Source organism: Mus musculus, chromosome 7 (genome assembly GCF_000001635.26).
Source record: "Mus musculus strain C57BL/6J chromosome 7, GRCm38.p6 C57BL/6J".
NCBI lineage: Eukaryota > Metazoa > Chordata > Mammalia > Rodentia > Muridae > Mus > Mus musculus.
In genome coordinates, this window is record NC_000073.6 from 25,006,122 (window position 1) to 25,024,876 (window position 18,755).

At 54.0% G+C, this 18,755-nt stretch overlaps 1 protein-coding gene across 12 annotated transcripts in view; it reads right to left on the bottom strand.

Moving 5' to 3' along the window:
* Window positions 1–3,727: 3,727 nt before the first annotated feature.
* The window catches only part of Grik5 (glutamate receptor, ionotropic, kainate 5 (gamma 2)), a 65,846-nt gene continuing 50,818 nt past the window's right edge, over window positions 3,728–18,755 (bottom strand). For 7 of the 12 annotated variants that reach the window (XM_030242145.1, XM_030242146.1, XM_030242149.1 and 4 more), the window contains exons 13-20: window positions 17,162–17,275; window positions 16,865–16,974; window positions 16,320–16,493; window positions 9,687–9,852; window positions 9,184–9,409; window positions 7,669–7,797; window positions 7,465–7,586; window positions 3,728–4,673 (exon numbers count right to left, since the gene is read on the bottom strand). In XM_030242145.1, the coding sequence (XP_030098005.1) occupies window positions 4,248–4,673; window positions 7,465–7,586; window positions 7,669–7,797; window positions 9,184–9,409; window positions 9,687–9,852; window positions 16,320–16,493; window positions 16,865–16,974; window positions 17,162–17,275 (1,467 nt within the window). In that variant the 3' untranslated portion in view covers window positions 3,728–4,247. The other 5 variants (XM_030242144.1, XM_030242143.1, XM_017321983.2 and 2 more) reach the window with 2 other exon arrangements.

The window sequence follows — 18,755 nt, forward strand, 5'->3', positions numbered from 1 at the left end:
GGTGATCCCGGACATCCCCAGGGTGGGGACTCAGAGACCCCCCCTCAATATAGGGAGGTATCTTAGGGACCGAGGCTTTGAGGGTGAGGCACCCTGGAATCTGCCTCCTTCTGGGAGTGGGGTAGATACAGGGTGGGAGGAAAGGCCCAGTGAATTGCAGTAATGCAGGGCCCCAGAGTGCCACCATCTTGCAGTATGTAGAAGGGACCCCAGGAGTCTATGTTTGACACTGTTCAGGAAGAAGATAATGCCTGATGGGGAGACATGTGGAGGGGTGTTGCGGAGGTGGGAGGGGGTCCTAATATCCTCTGCACTGTGTCCCCATGACTGAACTACCAAAGATGCATCACCACACACAGCACAAAGGAGACACAAAGCCACAAGAACATACCAGGGGGCCTGGAAATGCCCCCACCATGCAGGTACCACCATCACCTCCACGTGTACCACCAAAGGCTCTCAACCACATCCCAGTCACACCACACACACACCACCACCACCACCACCACCACCATGATCTTTCAACCAGAGGCTCAAAAACCAGCCAAAGGAGAATCTATAAAGAGCTCACACCCATCACACCACAAGAGAAACCCAGTCACGATGCGGAAGTGCTGTGGAGAGCCCACGCCCTCAGAACACCACCTCACAGACTCCCATCACACACTGCACCACAGCTGACCTTGCACCATCTCACACAGAGAGCCAAGAGATTGCTTCACTTAGCACCATTGCGCAAGCATAAGACCCACATTTCCTCCAGACACTCACAGAGGCCTCTGTGGCCACTGGCGCACAAACATACAATACCATCAAACACACTTGCACATACCCCGGTGTGTTTGGGGCATGAGAAAAGGCTTGCTGTACAAACAGGCCAGATAACTGCTGTGAATGACAGGCAAAAAAGTGCACACACTCACACATAACAGAGTCATTCAGAACTCAGCCACGAGAGACCATCTCACACATCCTACATTACTGCGCTGTCATGATGCAGGAGTTTGTTGCACCTTCAAACATATCCCAATGCTCCTACCCACACACCACACCCACATCCCCGTGTGTATAAAAGGATGCGCTTGTGTCCCGCCTCCTGCTTGTCCATGCTCTCAGGCCTGCCTCTCACACACAGCACCCATTATCCTCCTCATCCGAGCCTGAGGAGTCAGTCTCCCATGCCCACCTTGACAACATTTTGCTCATGGGAACATTTTAGACTCTCTCTGGGGATGCTGGTAGAAGACAGGGGTGGGGAACGAGAACTCTGGCCAGGAGCAGGGAGTGAGTTGACTATGCAGGGTTTGGTGCATGCTAAGATTAAGGATCTGATGGCCATGGTGGAACATGCCTTTAATCCCAGCACTCAGAAAAGCAGTCTTTATGGCAGATCTTTATGAGTTCAAGGCCAGCCAGGTCTTCACAGAAAGCACCAAGACAACCAGGAAATACATGGTGAGACCTTGCTCAAAAAGGGGTTTGAGGAGTAAGATGATCCTGACCTCAAGGGGACATGGGAAAGGAGGGACACAGAGACACAGAGTGATGGCCTTGGGCAGGAATAGAGATAGTACCACATTAGAAGGAGGAAGGGGGCTTCCCCCAGCACCTAGAGCTTCATCACAACCCTGTTCTCTGGCCCATTCCCATCCCTCCTGCGGTCCCCTGTTGCCATGGTAACAGGGAGGCTGACTCTGCAGCAAAGGAGGTTGGGCCTGCAGATCCGGCTTGTTGCCATGGAGACAAGGGAAGGAGAAGGAGCCCCACCTTTCAGCACAGGTGCAGGTGTCTGAGGGGGGGGGGGTCTCAGACACCCCTTCCTCAAGTCTGTTCCTTACCCATGGGATGGAGGGATTTTTACCAACATTTATTCATTTATCCTTTCCTTCTCTCAAGATGTAATAAGCCTGGAGGTCTGTGCCTGGTCCACAGAGGACAGGTTAGAGATGCAGGGAAGGGCTGGGGCGGGTGGAGGCAGGAGGGTCGTAGATCTCAGGAGATGCATGCTCCTCCTGCCTTCTAACTGGGCTGGAGGTCCCACCCCAGACACAGGCTCAGGCTCCTTCATGTAATTCTTCCTTAGACACAAGGCTGACTAAACTGATGACTGGTGCATAACGCTCCCAATGCGAGACTCTGCAGAAGGGGGGTGGGGAGACTTTGGAAGGTCACAGGGATGGAGGAGGGCGGAAGAGCTCAGTGAGAGGAAGAAGGGGGAGAGAGAGAGGAGATACGGACAGGAACCACCTAGATAGAGAATTACAGAGGCATGACAGAGGATTTGCCAAGGCAGAGATGAACGAACAGCCAGGGAGACTGTGGCAGGCATGTTCAGTGAGGGTGACAGAGACACAGGGCACCTTAGATTGCTGGGCAGAGGATAGGTTTGCCAAATGTAGAGAGAAAAAGAGGATAAATTCGGTGGGTTCAAAAATAGAGAAGAGCACAAAGAGAGGGGGGTGCAAACAGAAAAATCCGCAATGACAGCCACTTCAACTGCATCCAGCCCCAGGACAGGGTGATTAATCAGTCTCTTAGAGATACAGAGACAGCAAAGCCGCTGGATCTGGCCTCGGATGACACACACACCAAAAGTCTGAGATACAGAAGCGGCCAAGTGGAGACTGAGGACACCGCACGAAGCAGACTGACACGGGAGGGCGGGGAAAGAGGGGGACCTTGGGGCGTGTCCTTCTGCAGGGGGACCACGGAAGGCTATGAGCCTGGTATGGGAGGCGGGGTGCTGAACGGACAGCTCCCGAGTCCTTGTAAAGGTTGAAGGGCGGGCTCCGCCAGCTGCCGGTTCTTAATCTGGTCTTCTTCATCCTTCGGGTCCCCTCGGGTCTTCCTTTAGCTTTCTATGTCTTTCTGTCTGTCACCTTAACCCCCTGTGCCCTTTCCCTTCCCTGTTTCATTTGAGTCGCGCTCCCAGGAATGTGTCCCCTTCTGCAATCTCTTCGCCTCTCAGAGTCTCTCTCTCTCTCTGCCCACCCTCTTCTCGCCTCTCTTTCCAGCCCTCACCTATTTTGCCCGCATCAAGATCTTTTCCCTCTTCTCTACCCGTCTGCTTCTTCCCCGCCCCCGCTGCATCTCTCTCCCGTTTCTGCTCGGCCTCGTTCTGGTTCCCGCTGTGTGACCTTCAGTCGTCCTTTCTCCAGAGAAACCTCCAGAGTGGTGAGGAAGGCGGGGACAGAAGGCAGACCCACCCTTCTCTCTGCTCAACCATCCCTCAGTCCCCTTCCCCCTCTCCCCCTTCCTCACGTCCTCTCTTGAGGGCTGGAGAGAGATATGACTTCAAGGGCTAGTCATTCTTGAAGGTGGCTTCACAGGGGTCACACACGCGACTCCCAAGCTCTCAATTCACTATAGCCCAGTCCCACATTCCCACTATAGGGGCCACCTCCGGCTTTAACAGGAACAATTTCCAGGCTCTCCCATCCCCCCAGCCCCATCTGGTTTCGTTCTTTCGAGTCTTCCCTCCCAATTACTCCGCCTTCTCAGATCCTGCATCTCTCCATCTGTCTCAGGGTCTCTGTCGCAGCCTCCTTCTGTCCTGAGAAGGTCAATGGAGAGGGGGCGGCTGCTGGGACCTGAGCTGACCTGCATGCAGCGGGCATTGTGCAAGGTGGCGAGTGTGCAAATCTCTTGCTGTTTTCGGTAAACTCCCAGGGTCTAAAAACGTCCATTGACCTCCCTCCCCCAGAAAATAAAACCCAGGTATTCCCAGTTTTGGGGTTTTGTTCTTTTTTTTATTCCAACAGGACTGGGATGTGGCAGGGGGAGGTATAGGGGCCCAAGAGACCCTCTCCCTGGGGGCGTCTCATAGAAATTTCTGAGGTTTCTCCCCCCAAAAAAGAGAGAAAGAGAAGAGAGGGGCACCAGGGGACACCCACATGTCCAGAGGCCCTCCCCACCTCCAGAAGTGTGGAGAGCCGTGTCAAGTCTTGGGGCATCTGGGCAGTCCCAGGTTGGGGTCCTCCCCGCGGACCGCTTTCCAACTCCGGGAGCAGCCCCCACAGTCCGTGGCCCTTAGAGTCCTCGGTCTCTGCGCTCCTCCCGTCCACGGTGCGGGATAGAATGCGGGCGTCCGCGACACCCTTGCTCAAGTCCACTAGGAGGCGCAGGCCTGCTCCGGAGCCGGGCTCGGACTTCACCAGGAATTGAAGGCAAAATCGCGGCGTCCTGTCCGTCTGGGGCGCATCGCGTCCCTGCAGTCAGTCGGGGCGCACGCCCGGCCCCGTCCACGGTCATTCGTGCTCGGTCAGCTCGCGGGGTCCGGTGGGGCCTGGCCGCGGCCGAGGCGGGCTGGTGGCTTCGGCTGGGGTGCCCAGGCCACGTGGGGGCGCCCCGGCCCCCGAAGCTCGCAGCGCCTGGATGCGCCTGCACTCCTGGCAGACGCGCACGTGCGTGCAGGGCGTGGGAGCCTGGGGCCGGGGTCCCCCAGGAGGTCCGGGGTCGTCCAGGAGGCGCTGCGGACCCCCGTGCGCGCCCGCGTCCCCGCCCGCGCCGGCCGAGTAGAGCTTGCCGTTGCTGAGTCGCATCTCGCGGACTGCGCGCAGCGACAGCAGGGCCCGGCTCGGGCCACCAGGGCGCCGGCGCCGGCGGGAACGCGAGGTCTTTCGGCAAGACACGGCGTGGCGTAGCTCCTGCAGCATCTCCTGGCACACCGACACCTGGGGGCGGCGGGACAGTCACTTCGAGGCCCGCCGCGTCCTCCCTTTCCGCCCCCACCTCTTTTCTGCACCTTCTGCACCTCTCCCCTCCCAATTCTGTTCCTTCCGCCAAGGCTTTCGCTTCCTGTACCGCACCCCCACCATCCCCTGTATCCCTCTCTCTGCCCCATCTTTCCTTGGGTTTGTCCCTGACTCTGCCTTTTACTTTCTGACTCTTGTCTTTCCAAACAAGATGCTCTGACTGCCATGACCACGCCACACACCATTTCTGCCCCACACTACTACAGGCATATTTATTGAGTGCCAGGCACCCGTGTTATAGGAAAGAATAAAACAGAACTCTTAGGACTTGGGATATCGGTCAGCGGTAGAGGGCTTGCCCAAAACGTCTAAGGTTCTGGGTTCCAAACCCAGGAATCTGGGAAAAACAAAAGCCAAAACCAACCAACCAAACAAACAAACAAAAATACCCCCCCCAGCCCTCCTTAAGTATGCATAGACAGAAAAGAACAAATAAAAACATAGACGCTCTGTCAGATAAGTGCTTCAGAGAGAAATAACACAGGTAGAGTGTGGGTGGGCAGGATACTGTCTCTGAGGCAGGGCAGATGAGGAAGCCCTAAGTGAGATCTTTATGTAAAGGGTGTGCCCCATGAAAAAGGACCTGGGCATTCTCCAATGCAAAGGTACTGAGTGAGGCGAGGCCTGCCTTGGGAGGAGTGAGGGGAGGAGATGAGGCCAGAGGGTGGAGACCAGCTGGGTCAGGCCACTAGACCATTACAAGGCTTTTGATGTACTCCAGGGTCCAACAGGAGCCACTGGAGAGCTCAAGTAGAGGGCTGCTGGCTCTGTCAGATCGCTTGATCTGTGCTGAGGACTGACTGGAGGGAGACAAGGTGAGTAGGAAGCCCTGTGAGGGGGCTGTGGATATTATCGTCCCTACTTCGGCAGGCTGGAGCAGGGGGATGTGAGCCAACTCCACTCCGGGCTCTGCCTGGGGGTGGGGGTGGGGGCTGAGTGCAAGCTCTGACATTTGGCATTACATTACTGCACTCTCACGCACCCCAGGGGACATCAGAGAAGGCGCTGCATTTACAAACTTTGGAGCTGGGTGTGGTGACACCTACCTGAAATCCCAGCGCTTTAGAAGCTGAGACAGGAGGATCACTATAAGTTTCAGGTCAACATGAGCTACACAGTGAGTTCCAGCAGGGGCTACATAGCAAGACCTTGTCTCAGAAATCCAAACTGGGGTCAGGAAGATGGCTGAGCCATGGAGTCTGATGGACCCACATGGCAGAGGGAGAGAACTGAATCCCAAAAGTTGGCTTCTATTGCCACACTCAGATCCAAACTCTGGGTTATGATGTACAGATGCACATCCGAAATCACAGATAAATAAACAAAACTAAAACAAAAACCAAACCAACAATAATTGTTGGAGTGGGGGAAAATGCACATTTGGGCGATACGGTATCTAGTCTCTAAGTCTTTCCCCTCTCTGACATTCCATCAGGGTTGCTCTGAGTGACAGGATGTGGCCAGAATGGCCTATTTCCTGCCTGTCTTGCTCCTGCTTGGATCATTTGCTGGCGGACATGAGATGCAGAGGGCACTTAGGCAGCCCCGAGGAGAGGCCCTCCTTCGAGGAACTGAGCGGCCTGCTGCCAGCCGCCACTAAGTGTGTGCATTATGCTTTTGATTCTTGACTCGGGGTGTTTGATGTCCCAGGCTCTTACAGGGGGGTGGAAGGCTGTACCTCTGAGAACCAGCCAAGTTTTAGAGACCAAACATACAAACCAAATAGTAGTGAATCTAGAGAGGCCTGGGGTTGCTGACCTTTGACCCTAGCTTCTTCGAAGGCTGAGGCAGGAGGATTCAAGGTCAAAGCCATCCTGGGCTGAGGGGTGAACTCAAGGCCAGACAGGAGACTTAGTAAGACCCTGTCTTAGAAAGTAAAATGCAAGGGTGAAGATGAACCTAAGCAGCTCAGTGGCGGGGTAGACATAGGGCTTCGTGGTAGATGTTTGCCTGGCACATGTGAGGCCCTGGCCTCTAGCCTCAGTATCACACATACTAAGCAAGCAAACCAACAAACAGTCCCCATATTCCAAACCTACAAACATGATTCAAAACAGCCAGTCCCTCCTCTGTCCTTTCTCTTATCCTAGATTCCCCGTTCCCTTCTCTGTTGTATTTATATATCTGCCCTGCCTTTCCCAGGGAAACCATAGTGAAATCTGGCCCAGGCACTTCCTCCCCTGCTTCCCTCTTTGGACATATACCACTCCTCTTGGAGACCATAGGGAATAAAACGGCCCCTGGATGATGGTCTTACATGGCTATGATATGGGCTGAGTGGGGTGCTCACAGTGCTACCACTTGAGAGGCTGAGGCCAACTGTGGCAATCCTCCTTCCTCGGCTTCCCAATGCCAGGATTATGAAGCCCTTGGGCTTTGTCTGTCTGCCTGCCTCTGCCTCCCGAGTGCACCCCCACACCAGCCGTTCATTTCAGCATCCTGCTCTCAGCCTCTGGGGTCCTCCACACCCCTCCTTCCTTGAATTCTCCTCACTCCCCTGGCTCTCCTTCCCGCCTCTGTCCTTCCCATGCCCTAGACTCTTTGTTGGAGTCACTGTCCTGCCACCTCCTTTTTCTGACCAGGACTTCCCGACCCCCTCATCTTGCATCCCCTCCTCCTCCATCCAAGCCTCTACCACTCATCACTTTGGGCCCTTAATGTCCCTAGGGGTATCCCCTGCTTGGCCCCAAACCTTGGTCCATCTCCTCACCTCCTCGGACTCCGCTGACCTCCGCGTGGACCAGATGAACTCCATGACCGCCACGAAGACAGCAATGATGAGGCCACAGATCAGCACGACAAAAATGCCGCCAATGTTCTCCATGCCCAAACCTGAGAGTGCACACAGCTAGGGTGTGGCAAGGGCATGGGCCCGAGGGGCTTCTGAGAGGGGGGCACGGGAAGGGGGACTGACCTTTGGCCCTGTGGTCCTCCTCCTTGGGGCACCGGCCGCCCTCCCACCACTTGCGCTTCAGGATCTCCAGCCTGTTGTTCTCCTGGAGCTGCAGGATGGCCAGTGTGATCTCATCCCGGAAAGGGGAGCCTGGCAGAGCACATGAGGGGTTCGCCATGGGCCCCACTACCCAAAACCCAACCTGCCCTGCCACCTCTCCTAGCCTCTATTGGACAGCCAGAGGGAGGGAGCTCTCTGAGCAGCAGGTCAGCCCTCTCGACTCCACCTGCAGTGAGAATGAGGTTCTCCCGTGATGGGGCTGCCATTCCTAAGAGCCCCAGCCCAAGGCTCACCCAGCCCAGCTGCACTGGCCTCCTGACAATTGCCTATACCTGCTAGACAGAGCCCTACTTTAGGGCCTTCACTTCTGCCTGAAACGCCCTTTCCCACACCCCCTCAGGTCCCTGCATACCCACTGGCTCCCTTTGGCTGCTTTACTCAAAATGGCAGCAAATCCTCCATTCCCAGCCAGTCTACTACCACACTTGCTTCAGAACACTTGACTGCGCTAGGACCCGCTCGCTCCTCTACAGCTTCGTATGCCTGCTGCCTGGAAGGGCATCAGAGCAGCAGGCTGAGTGGCTCCTCATGCAGAGCTTCTATCTCCCAACCCTGCCCTTTCTGTCCTCTCCTGGGCTCACCATGTCTACCAAACATTACCAAAGTTTGGAAACAAATTAGTGTTTGCATTTCTAGCCCTGAGCCCTGGCAAGTGTGTCCTGAAGCATAAGCTGTCCCACGTCTCCTTCCTTCCTGCACTCACCGAGCCCCTGCTCTGCGCTAGGACGCACACTCCCTCCGTGGAGAGACTATGAGGCAGGGAAAACCAAGGCCTAGCTGAGCATGGGGCTGCATGTGCTAATGAACTTGGAGGTGGAGGCTGGAGGATCGGGAGGTTCAAGGCCATCCTCATCGACAGCCTGACCTACTTGATGGCAAGACTTTTTCTCAAATAAAAAAAGACCGGGCTGGAGAGATGGCTCAATAGTTAAAAGCACTGGCTGCTCTTCCAGAGGACCTCAACTCAATTCCCAGCCACCACATGGTGCCTCATGACCATCTGTAATGGGATCTGATATTCTCTTCCGGTTTGTCTAAGACAGCAACAGTGCACTCACATACATTAACACCGATGGAGGAGTTGCACCTCGTGTTTGCTGAAGTGTACATACAAAGCCGCAGAATTCCCTTAGCACCCTGAGGCCGGAGCTCACTGGCCTCTAGACAGGCTTTTTTGTTGTTGTTGTTGTTGTTTTCGAGACAGGGTTTCTCTGTGTAGCCCTGGCTGTTCTGGAACTCACTCTGTAGACCAGGCTGGCCTCGAACTCAGAAATTCATAGGCAGGCTTTTTGCATGCTCAGGGTGCAGAGGCTCAGGATGGTGACTGCACCTGCCCAGGGCCACACAGCGTACCCACTTCTCTCACGGCGTGCATGAGCTACTCCGGTTTTAGGCCCCAAGCCTCACCCCACATACCCAGCGGCATGCCGATGCCGTAGCCCTTGGTGTCGAGGAGGCCCCCGATCTGGGTGAGGTTGCAATTGAGGCGCCTGTGGTACTCGTTCATGGTGGACTCCAGCAGGAAGGCATAGCGGGAGTTGAGGACGCGGGCGATTCCCTCCTCTGTGCTCTTGACAAACACGCTGGGCTGCTTCGATTGCATGTAGTTCCACATCCGCTGGTACGTCTGGTACCGCGAGTTCTTGGCAGAGCCAGTGTGAAGGAAGACAGGTGAGGGCCACTCTGACCCGTTCCCACCTTCCCGCTCTCCCTCCTTCCTGATGACAACTCAATACTTCGCCCAACCCTCCCAGCGGCCTCCTTGACCTTATTCCTCCTATGCTCTCAGTGCTGACCCGCATTGGATCCCATTCACCAGGCAAAAGTCAGGGTGTTCAGCCAGGTGGTGCTGCTGCCCCGGACAGGTCAAGGATGTCTACTCCCTCATACCTGGCCTAAGGGGTCCTAGGGGAGCCCACCTGGAAGAAGGTCATGGTGGAGCCAGCGTGGATAGTGCCGTACTCAATGTTGGTCTGATCCGCCAGGTCGTCAGCCGACTCCACCGGCACCTCCATGCGCTGCACCGTGAGGAAGGCAGCCAGGTTGGCCGTGTAGGAGGAGATGATGATCAAGGTGAAGGCCCACCTGAGGGGTGGGAAGTATGAGCCTCTTGCCGAACATCAGCTTGTCGGTGAATGAGGCGAGACTCCAGAGGACAGACAAGCAATCCTCTCAAGCAAAGAACAGTGCCTGGGGGCTCACACAGAGCTGAGGTTCCTCCAAGCGGAGGAAGAGCCAATAACAAGCACTGGGAGGGGGCTGGAGAGATAGTTCAGCAGAAAGGAGCACTGGTTGTTCTCTTCTAGAGGACCTGGGTTTGATTCCCTGCACCTACACGGCAGCTCACAACTATAACTCCAGTTCCAAGGAATCCGACACCCTCTTCTGCCTTCTCTGGGCACTGCTCACACATGGTACACACACAGGCAGGCAAAATAGCCATCCGTAAATAGCCATCCATAAAATAACCAATTGAAATTTTACACACACAGAGAGAGAGAGAGAGAGGGGGGGGGGAGAGGGAGAGAGGGAGAGAGAGAGAGAGAGATTCACATAGAATAAAATGTTGGGCAAGCGATACACCACGTGAATACCAGGAATCAGAAAGCTGTAAGGCATCGATGCTTTCAGACAAGCACTGCGGCCAGGACTGAGACCTGACCTGGTGACAGAGGGGCCAGCCAGCTCAGGAGTACAGAACAGTTCCAGGCACTAGCGCATGTGATTACGGGGCTTCAAAACTCACAAAGCAAGGCTGGCAAGAGACCACTAAGTAGGTGTAGTGGTTTGAATAGGTTTGGACCCCACCGACTCACGTGTGTGAATGCTCGGCCCATGGAGAACAGCAGTATTAGGAGGTGTGGCCTTGCTGGAGAAAGTGTGTCACTGTGGGGGTGGGCTTTGAGGTCTCTATACTTAAGCTCCACCTAGTGTGGAATTCCACTCTCCTCCTTCTCCAGCACCATCACTGCCTGCAGGCTGCCATGCTTCCTGCCATGATGATAATGGACTGAACCTCTGAAACTGTAAGCCAGCCCCAATTAAATGCTGTCCTTTATAAGAGTTGCCTTGATCCTGGTGTCTCTTCACAGTGACAAAACACTAACTAAGACAGTGGGCCAAGGCATTTGCCACCAAGTCTGATGAGTTTTTGATCTTCGGGCCCCACATGGTGGCAGGAGAGAACTGACTGCCACAAGCTGTCCTCTGAGTTGCACCTGTACCCAGTGACATGCACACGCCACTCTCCATAGATAAAGACAGCTTTTAAAAAGTTATAAAACAAGAACTGATTCCACAGTGGAATACTTGCCTAGAATCCCCCAGTGAGGGGCTGGAGATGGCTCAGCAGAACAGAACCTGCCAGAAATTCACCAGTGAAAAGCTGGGAGTTCAGCTCAGGGGTAAAACATTTTCCCAGTGTTCTGGGTTTCGAAGACTAATGGGGGGGGGGAGGGGAGTGGAGAGAGGAGGGAGTTTCTGTTTCTCCAAGATCACAGATCAACCAAAGCTCTGGTATTTCCCTCTCTTTGGTTGACAGAACAGGGCATGGTGGCGCACGCCTTTAATCCCAGCACTTGGGAGGCAGAGGCAGGCGGGTCTCTGAGTTTGAGGCCAGCCTGGTCTACAGAGTGAGTTCCAGGACAGCCAGGGCTACACAGAGAAACCCTACAAGAGAAAAAACAAAACAAAACAAAAAAGACAGACAGACAGACAGCACATGAGTGAGTGAGGCGGCAGAAGCTGTGGACACCATCGAGCCATTCAGCCTCGGCGGTGTTTCTAGCCACTTCACCCACCACAGCAGAGCCCATCTCCAGGGCAGGGACAAGGACAGTTTTCCTAGGCAGACCATGGTGCAGGCCATGAAACAGTCTTAAGGAATTGAGAAGGACTAAAGACCTGCAGAGGATGCTCTCTGACCACAATGGAACTGAATTAGAAATCAATCGTGGAAAGAACTGGAAAATTCCCAAGTCCTGGCTGCATCCTCAGCTGGCTGGATAACCTTGAGGCTGTGCTCTGGCATCCCCACCTATGCGGTACACATCCCCACTGGCTCTTCCATGAGGGATTTTGTGCAGAGTGGGCTAGCCCACAACACAGAATGTGCTGGACAAGTGTCTACTGTCACCATCTTAGTGACATGGCCTGACTTGGGAACGAGAAGAGGCAGCCAGGGCAGCCATTTGTTCTAACCTGGCTTCATCTGGCCTTCTTCCTGCCAAATAAGAGTGGCCAGGCCCCCTGCCGGCCACAGACCCAAGAGGGCCTCCCTGACCCCGATGGCTCATTATCAGACAGTAACAAGAATGGGCAGCTGGGCTTAGGCTCTGGGTTGGGAGTGAGTGGACAGAAGTGTGAATCAAACAGTTTCAGGTAGGAAAAAACCTCTAACCCTGACACAAGGCTCAGGGACTGACACAGTCTCACCACAACCACCTCACAGGTCAGTGTTACTCACTACCAAGAAATAGCCCAGTGCCTGCCCAGCACACATCAGGTGTCTCACTGGCCTTTGAGACTGTGACATGGCAGGTGGGTGGTGGTGATGGAGTATGGGGTGATAGGACTGGTTGCTCACTGGTAGAGGGAATAGATAGATAGATAGATAGATAGATAGATGATAGACGATGGATAGGTAGATAGAGATTTTGAAGCAAAGAGATGAGCTATTTTGGACAAGGGGAATAGGTGAATTTGGGGTAATCTGTTAACACGGCAAGAGAAGCACTCCCAGTTAGCTGGGTATGTGAGGAGACTCAGATGAGGATTCTGAAGGCGATGAGCTCCAGCCCAGGGCACACAGGAGTGGCTTGCAGTGGGGACATGTGTCTGCATAGTGTTTCGTGTTGGGTCAAGTGTTCAAGTGTAGCTGTCCTGGTCTCTGCCAGTGGGCAGGCTGACCTTGCAAGGCCTGGCCTGAACAACACAGAACACTGAGGGCACAATTCCCAGAGCCTGACCCCTTAATGCAGGAAACACACACATTTCTTGCACAGTCACAGTATGAACTGAAATCAGCAGAGTGCAGCTCTCACTCAGCGTGAGCACTGGGTGCTGTCATATAGGGAGCTCTGCTGGAGCTGCTCACCTTTCTGAGAAGTCACGGCTAGGATAGCAACTCCATTGGTATTTGATTCACTCAGTCAAGATGCTTGGGCCAGCCACGCCAGTTCCTGGGACTCACACTGGTTCCTTTGCCAACTATTTCCAAGTGTCAAATGTTGAGCATCAACAATGATCCAGTCAAAGGCCTCACTCCTCACTATAAATAGATGTCACCTACCTTGTTTATGCACAAGCATTGGCTTATTGTTCTGATCCAACTACAGATCATATCATCCAGCCAGGCGTGGCAGTGCCCTGCGCTTTACTCCCAGAGACAGAGGCAGGTGGATTTCTGCATTTAAGGCTAGTTTGGTCTAAAGAGTAGTTCTAGGACAGCCAAGGCCACATACTGAGACCCTTACTCACTGAGGGGCAATGTGCAGTGTCACACTGAGTACTGAAGTGGCAGAGAACTGTAGAAGGGGGTGAGCTAGTGGGACGCACACATGCTGCCTGCGGGAAGGTGGTGCCTGGAATCAGACTTAAGGAGTCACAGGTGAAGTGAGAGTTGGGGGAAGGAAGGAGAAACCTCGCTGATAGCTAGATGAGGTTGAGGGGTTTCTTGTCAGAAAGGTGTGATGATAGTTGTTGAGGGGGTAACCTAGAGACCTACCTGGACACTGAGATGTAAAGGCAGGCAAGGCTCAAGGAGAATGAGGTCAGGGAACTCGATCCCAAATGGTGACCAAGGGAGAGTCCCTGGATGTTGGGGGTGGGGGTGTGGGGCTGTGGTCCACGACAGCCTTAGGGGTGCTGATTTCTGAGGCAAATCTGTCTTCAGTGATGAGCTGACAGGTCTAGCTGCAGAAGACTGTGGGCTGAGTGGCCACTGCCTAGGAGGCATGTCCTGGCCAGGTGCTCACAATGCCATTGAGTCACATTTGGAGATCAACCAGTGCCTGCTGACTGAGTAGATTGTGCGGGAGGAGACAGCTCCAGTGAGCCGGAGTGTGATGAATGGCTCCCTGGGTGGCTGCAATGGGAGACAGCAGGGGATGGCTGGCTAGACAGCATGGCTCTCAAGAAGCAGGTCTGAGGCTGAGGGGAGAGGATGGGGGCTTGCAGACTGGAGACCACTGGTCCCCTACCTTTAGGACTGTTTACATTCATCAACTCGGGACCATTCTAGACTGTTCTGTCAGAGCACCTGGCCATCCCTCAAAGCAGTCAACGTACAGCTGAAGCACCGTTGCTCAGAGCTAATGTCTTCACCTGGGCTGGGAGGGAGCCGAATAAGCCCCTCCCACTGTCAGCACCAGCCATATACACCTTAATCCTTGGGAAAGGTTGATCTGACAACCTGCATTGTAAAAGGGACTTTGTAGGTGAAATTAAGGATTAAGATGAGGAAGCAGGTCCAGGTGGTAGTGGCTCATGCCCTTTAATCCTAGAACTCAGGTGGCAGAGGTAGGCAGATCTCTGAGTTTAAGGTCAGCCTGGTCTACAGACTTCCAGGACAACCAGGGCTACTCAGAGAGACTCTGTCTCCACAACAGAAGGGTGAGGAAGTGACCCTGGACCACCCCAGCAAGCCTTGTGTATGAAAGGAACCAGGGTCTAGTGGGAAAGCATTGGTTCATGCAGGCTTCTAAAAGCTGGAAAAGATAAGGAAAGGGAACTTTGGGGTCTGCAGATGGCAGGCTAGCTGACGACTTTTAGCCTTGTAAGATCTCATTTGGTTTCTGACCTCCAGCAATGAAAGTTAGTACACTTGTGTCATCTTAAAGCACGGCATCAGCGGTGATCTTTGTAGCAGACCCAGAACAAACCCAGAGGTGCCATCTGAATTTGGGCTTTCCCAGCACTAGGTATTATTAAACTCAGGGCTTGGGCACACTAGGCAAGTGTTCCATATTCAGGATACTCCTAGTCCTCACCCCTTTCTTTTGAGACAAGGTCTTCTGTAGCCAAGGCTTCCCTCAAACTCAGTATGTAGCCAAGGATGACCTTGAATGGATCTTCCTGCCTTATCTCCCAGGGTTTAGAACACAGGGTGTACCACCACACCCTGTTTGTGTACTGATGGGGATCCACGCAGGCTAAGTACCCACGCCACCACCATTTGAGATATATCCCTAGCCTCTCCCAACACTTGGTTGTTTATGGTTATTATTGTTGTTTGTGTGCGTGTGTTTGCACACACTGAACCATCTCTTAGGCCTTCTAGTTAAGCTGGTGATCTCTGGGTTCAGCGAGAGACCCTGCCTCAAAAAGAAAGAGGAGAGCAACAGACATTCAGTGTCAGCCTCCACACACTCTTGAACACTTGTGCACATACACCTGCATGTATATATGTGCCCATGTACACACACCACACCCATCACACACACAACAAATGAAAACTGAAGGGGCCCCACTTGACAAGACAGACTCCATTTTATACACTAGGCCCTGTCCTCAGGTTAAACCTGAGTTACTGGAAAACCCACAAACTGTTCCAGGAAGGAACCATCCTAGACACAGGCCACCAGCAGGATCATACCTAACATTCCAGAGGTTGTCGATAGATACAGATAGATTGCCTAAGCCAACTTAGATCATTGTTAGCCAGTCATATGACTGCCAAGTTGATAAGCCCCTCAACCTGCTGTAACCACAATATAAAAGGTGCTGGGGCCTTCTGCACTACCTTGCTGTATGGGAGGGTCCCGAGGGTCCGAGCTCAAGCTTGAATAAAGACTCTTTGCTTTTGCATATGAATTTGCCTCCTGGTGGCCTTTGGGGACCCTCGGATCTGGGCATGACCTCACATACACGGGTGCACCTGCTCTGCACACACAAGCACCTGAATACAGGCATCATGACCTGTAGCTGGCATGGACTTCTTGGTGCATGTACCAGGGGAGAATGCATCCTACCCACGAGAGTTCAAGGACTCCCCGTGTCTGTGACAACCAGGGCAATAGCACAGACGTAAGAGCAAGGCTCCTCTTCTCTCGTCTCTGCAGGCTGCTCAGCTCACATCCCTTTTCCATAACTCAGTGAACCCAAGCCGTGGGCCTGCCCCTTTCCTCATGTACTTAGGATTGAACTCAGCCGCTTGTACACACTAGCCGCATGCTCTGCCATGAAGTCATGCCCCAATCCCTGGGAATTTTGGAGAGTGAGGGAGAACACTGTCTTATTAGTAGCCCAGTGTGGTCTTGAACTTGATAGTAAGGCTCAGGCTGATCTCAAACTCATAATTCTCCTGCCCCAGACATTTTCAAATGCTGTGCTTTTAAATGTGACATGGGCCTTTCTATCTTATTTCGGGCGAGGGAGACTGAGACAAGGAGAGAGTACACACCTAGCCAAGGCCATAGAGACAGTGGGCCACTTTGTTGAGGTTCAGCTCTTCACTGCAGAGCCATGGCGGGAACAGAAAGATGCTGGGGAGAACACAGTTGCCCATATCCCCAGAATGGAAGGCCTCCCAATTTAGATAAAAAAAGGCTCACCAGACTCCGCTGACACAGCGTGTGGACAGTGCCCGCGGCATGATCTCCGAGCCCTGCTGCATGAAGCCACCCACGGGGAACCAGAGGCTGTTGCCCAGCGTGTACTGGTTCTCCAGGATATGGGGACGCGCCCGGAGACACGGGTGTGGGTTGTACCACTCATAAGGGCTCAGCCTGTGGAGAGATGAGTGGATGAGGAAAAGGAGGGGGTGCAAGAGGTAGTAAAGCCACTGAGATGAGAAGGGAAGAGGCGGGGGAAAGAGTGACGGACACATGCAGAAGAGAAGGGGGGTGGTGGTGCAGGGAACAGAGATGCTGACACGCCCCAGGAACGGATACTGCAGTGGAGGTAAGAGGACAGAAGAGAGAGGAAGGAGAGAGGCCCAAGTCAGACCCCTGGGGAGTAGGGGGAAGACTGAGAAATGGAGACAGGGCACCTGTGGCTCTGCAGTGTTCAGCCAACAGAAGAGGGACAGTCAGGGCAGGGAGGCTTGTAGGCTGGGCTCCTGCCTCTCCAACCCCCCGTCCCCCACCAGTCTACTCACCTGGCAGCCAGGAACAAGACACAGCTGACAGCCAGGTAGGCAAGAAGCATGAAGAGCCACACGGCAGGGGAGAAGGGGTCCAGGAAGGAGAAGTAGCCAGGCTTGCGGCCCTAGAGGGCAAAGGGTGGTGAGAGCAGCCACCCCGCCCCGGCTGTGTGCTTGCCCCCCACCCCAATCCTCCAGGAACTGAGAAGCCATAGTACCTGACCCACCCGCAGGTCCACTTTAGTCCGTCCCTAGTCCCCACCTCCCCCCTGTGCTAGGTCACAGCCACTCCCGACTCCCAGGGAGACATACCATGTGCACCCTGTAGAGGATGCTGATCCCCAGGGTCATGAAGGGCTTGGAGAAGTCGATGACCTTCTCCCTCTCGGCGGTGATGGTGAAGGCTGCCACAGCCAGGTCTGCCTTCTGCTGGAGGGGAAGCAGGCGGGGCAGAGGAAGGGGGCACGAGACAGAGGTGGACAGTTAGAGACACCTGCAGGCTCCATCGAGAGAGTTAGAGCTGAGACTGGACGCAGCTCTGCTCCTGTGTGGCTCCTAACGGTGCTGTGGTAGGTGTTGATCACAGCAACCCTGAGTTTGTTCTCTCTCTCTCTCTCTCTCTCTCTCTCTCTCTCTCTCTCAAAAATCTTAGGTTGCTCAGGCTAGCTCTGAACTAATTACATAGCCCAGGCTAGTACTGAACTCCTTCTCCACCCCACCACCCCCATTTGCCTCCCAAATGCTAGCGTTACTGGCTGGCAGTCTTGCTTCTGAAACCCCATATCTGCTGTTGTCTGACCTGTACACTTGTGTTGTGAGGAAGTAGGAGACTGGTACCCAGGTGCCCAGACATTAGCTTGCTCTGGGACCTTGGGACTAAATGGCATTTATTCATTGCTTACCAGAACGGATAGACATGTTTTGTTTTGTTTGTCAGTGTGTGTGCACATATGTTCATGCATGTGCGTGGAGGGGATATGTGCTGTGCACAGCAAGGCCAGAGGTCCAGCTTGGGCGCCTTCTTCACCTGCTCTCCACTTTACTGTTTGAGACAGGGTCTCCAGCTGAGTCTGGAGTGCACTGAATCAGCAGGGCGGACTGGTGAGAGAGCGAGGGATGGTCCTGTCTCTGCTTGCTTGGCACTGCTGCCGTGCCCAGGTTTATATGTGTGCCGGATGAACTCAGGCCCTCGCGTTTGTGCAGAAAGCGCTTTACCAACTGAGCACCCCGACAGAACTTCCTATTAATCATCTTGTAGACCTCTCCCAAAGCTCTCGGAAACTGAGTCTCAGAGAGGCAGAGGCACCGATGAGAAAGAGCAGCAGCTGGGGACCCTGAAGTGGGGTTTCACCATGAGTCTTTTGTCCAGCAGAAATGGGAGCTCTAGTCAAGTGTCTGAGGAACACAGGACCAGGGTGCAGCTCAGCAGGAATGACCTGGGGGAGTCTGCGTGCTTTCAATGGGAATGGGTGCCAGGGGACAGGTCTGAAGTAGTGAAGGTGGGGACGGAGAGAAGGGTGTAGGCTGGGCTGCCCTGACCTGCCAGGAACCCCCTTCAGATTGAACTGAGATCCTATAGGGACATCTCATTTTGTGGACATTATGCAGCTGTGAGCTGAAGGCTGACGGGAGACAGGGAAGAGCTCAGGTTTCATACAGACACGCAATGCAGTACTACACACACAGTCCGGGCATTTCTACAACTCAACGGGTCCCGAACACTATGCCTGACTGTGCTGAGACAATGACCAACAGCCACACACACGGCTTATGTGGCTACACACACATGTAGTAGGGACATGCAGTGACCTACTCTCAAGGGCCCAATAAGCACTATCTGACACTCAATCTCACAGTTGAGAAACAGAGCAGGTAGGGTGGATTTAGGAATGCAGAGTCCTGGACA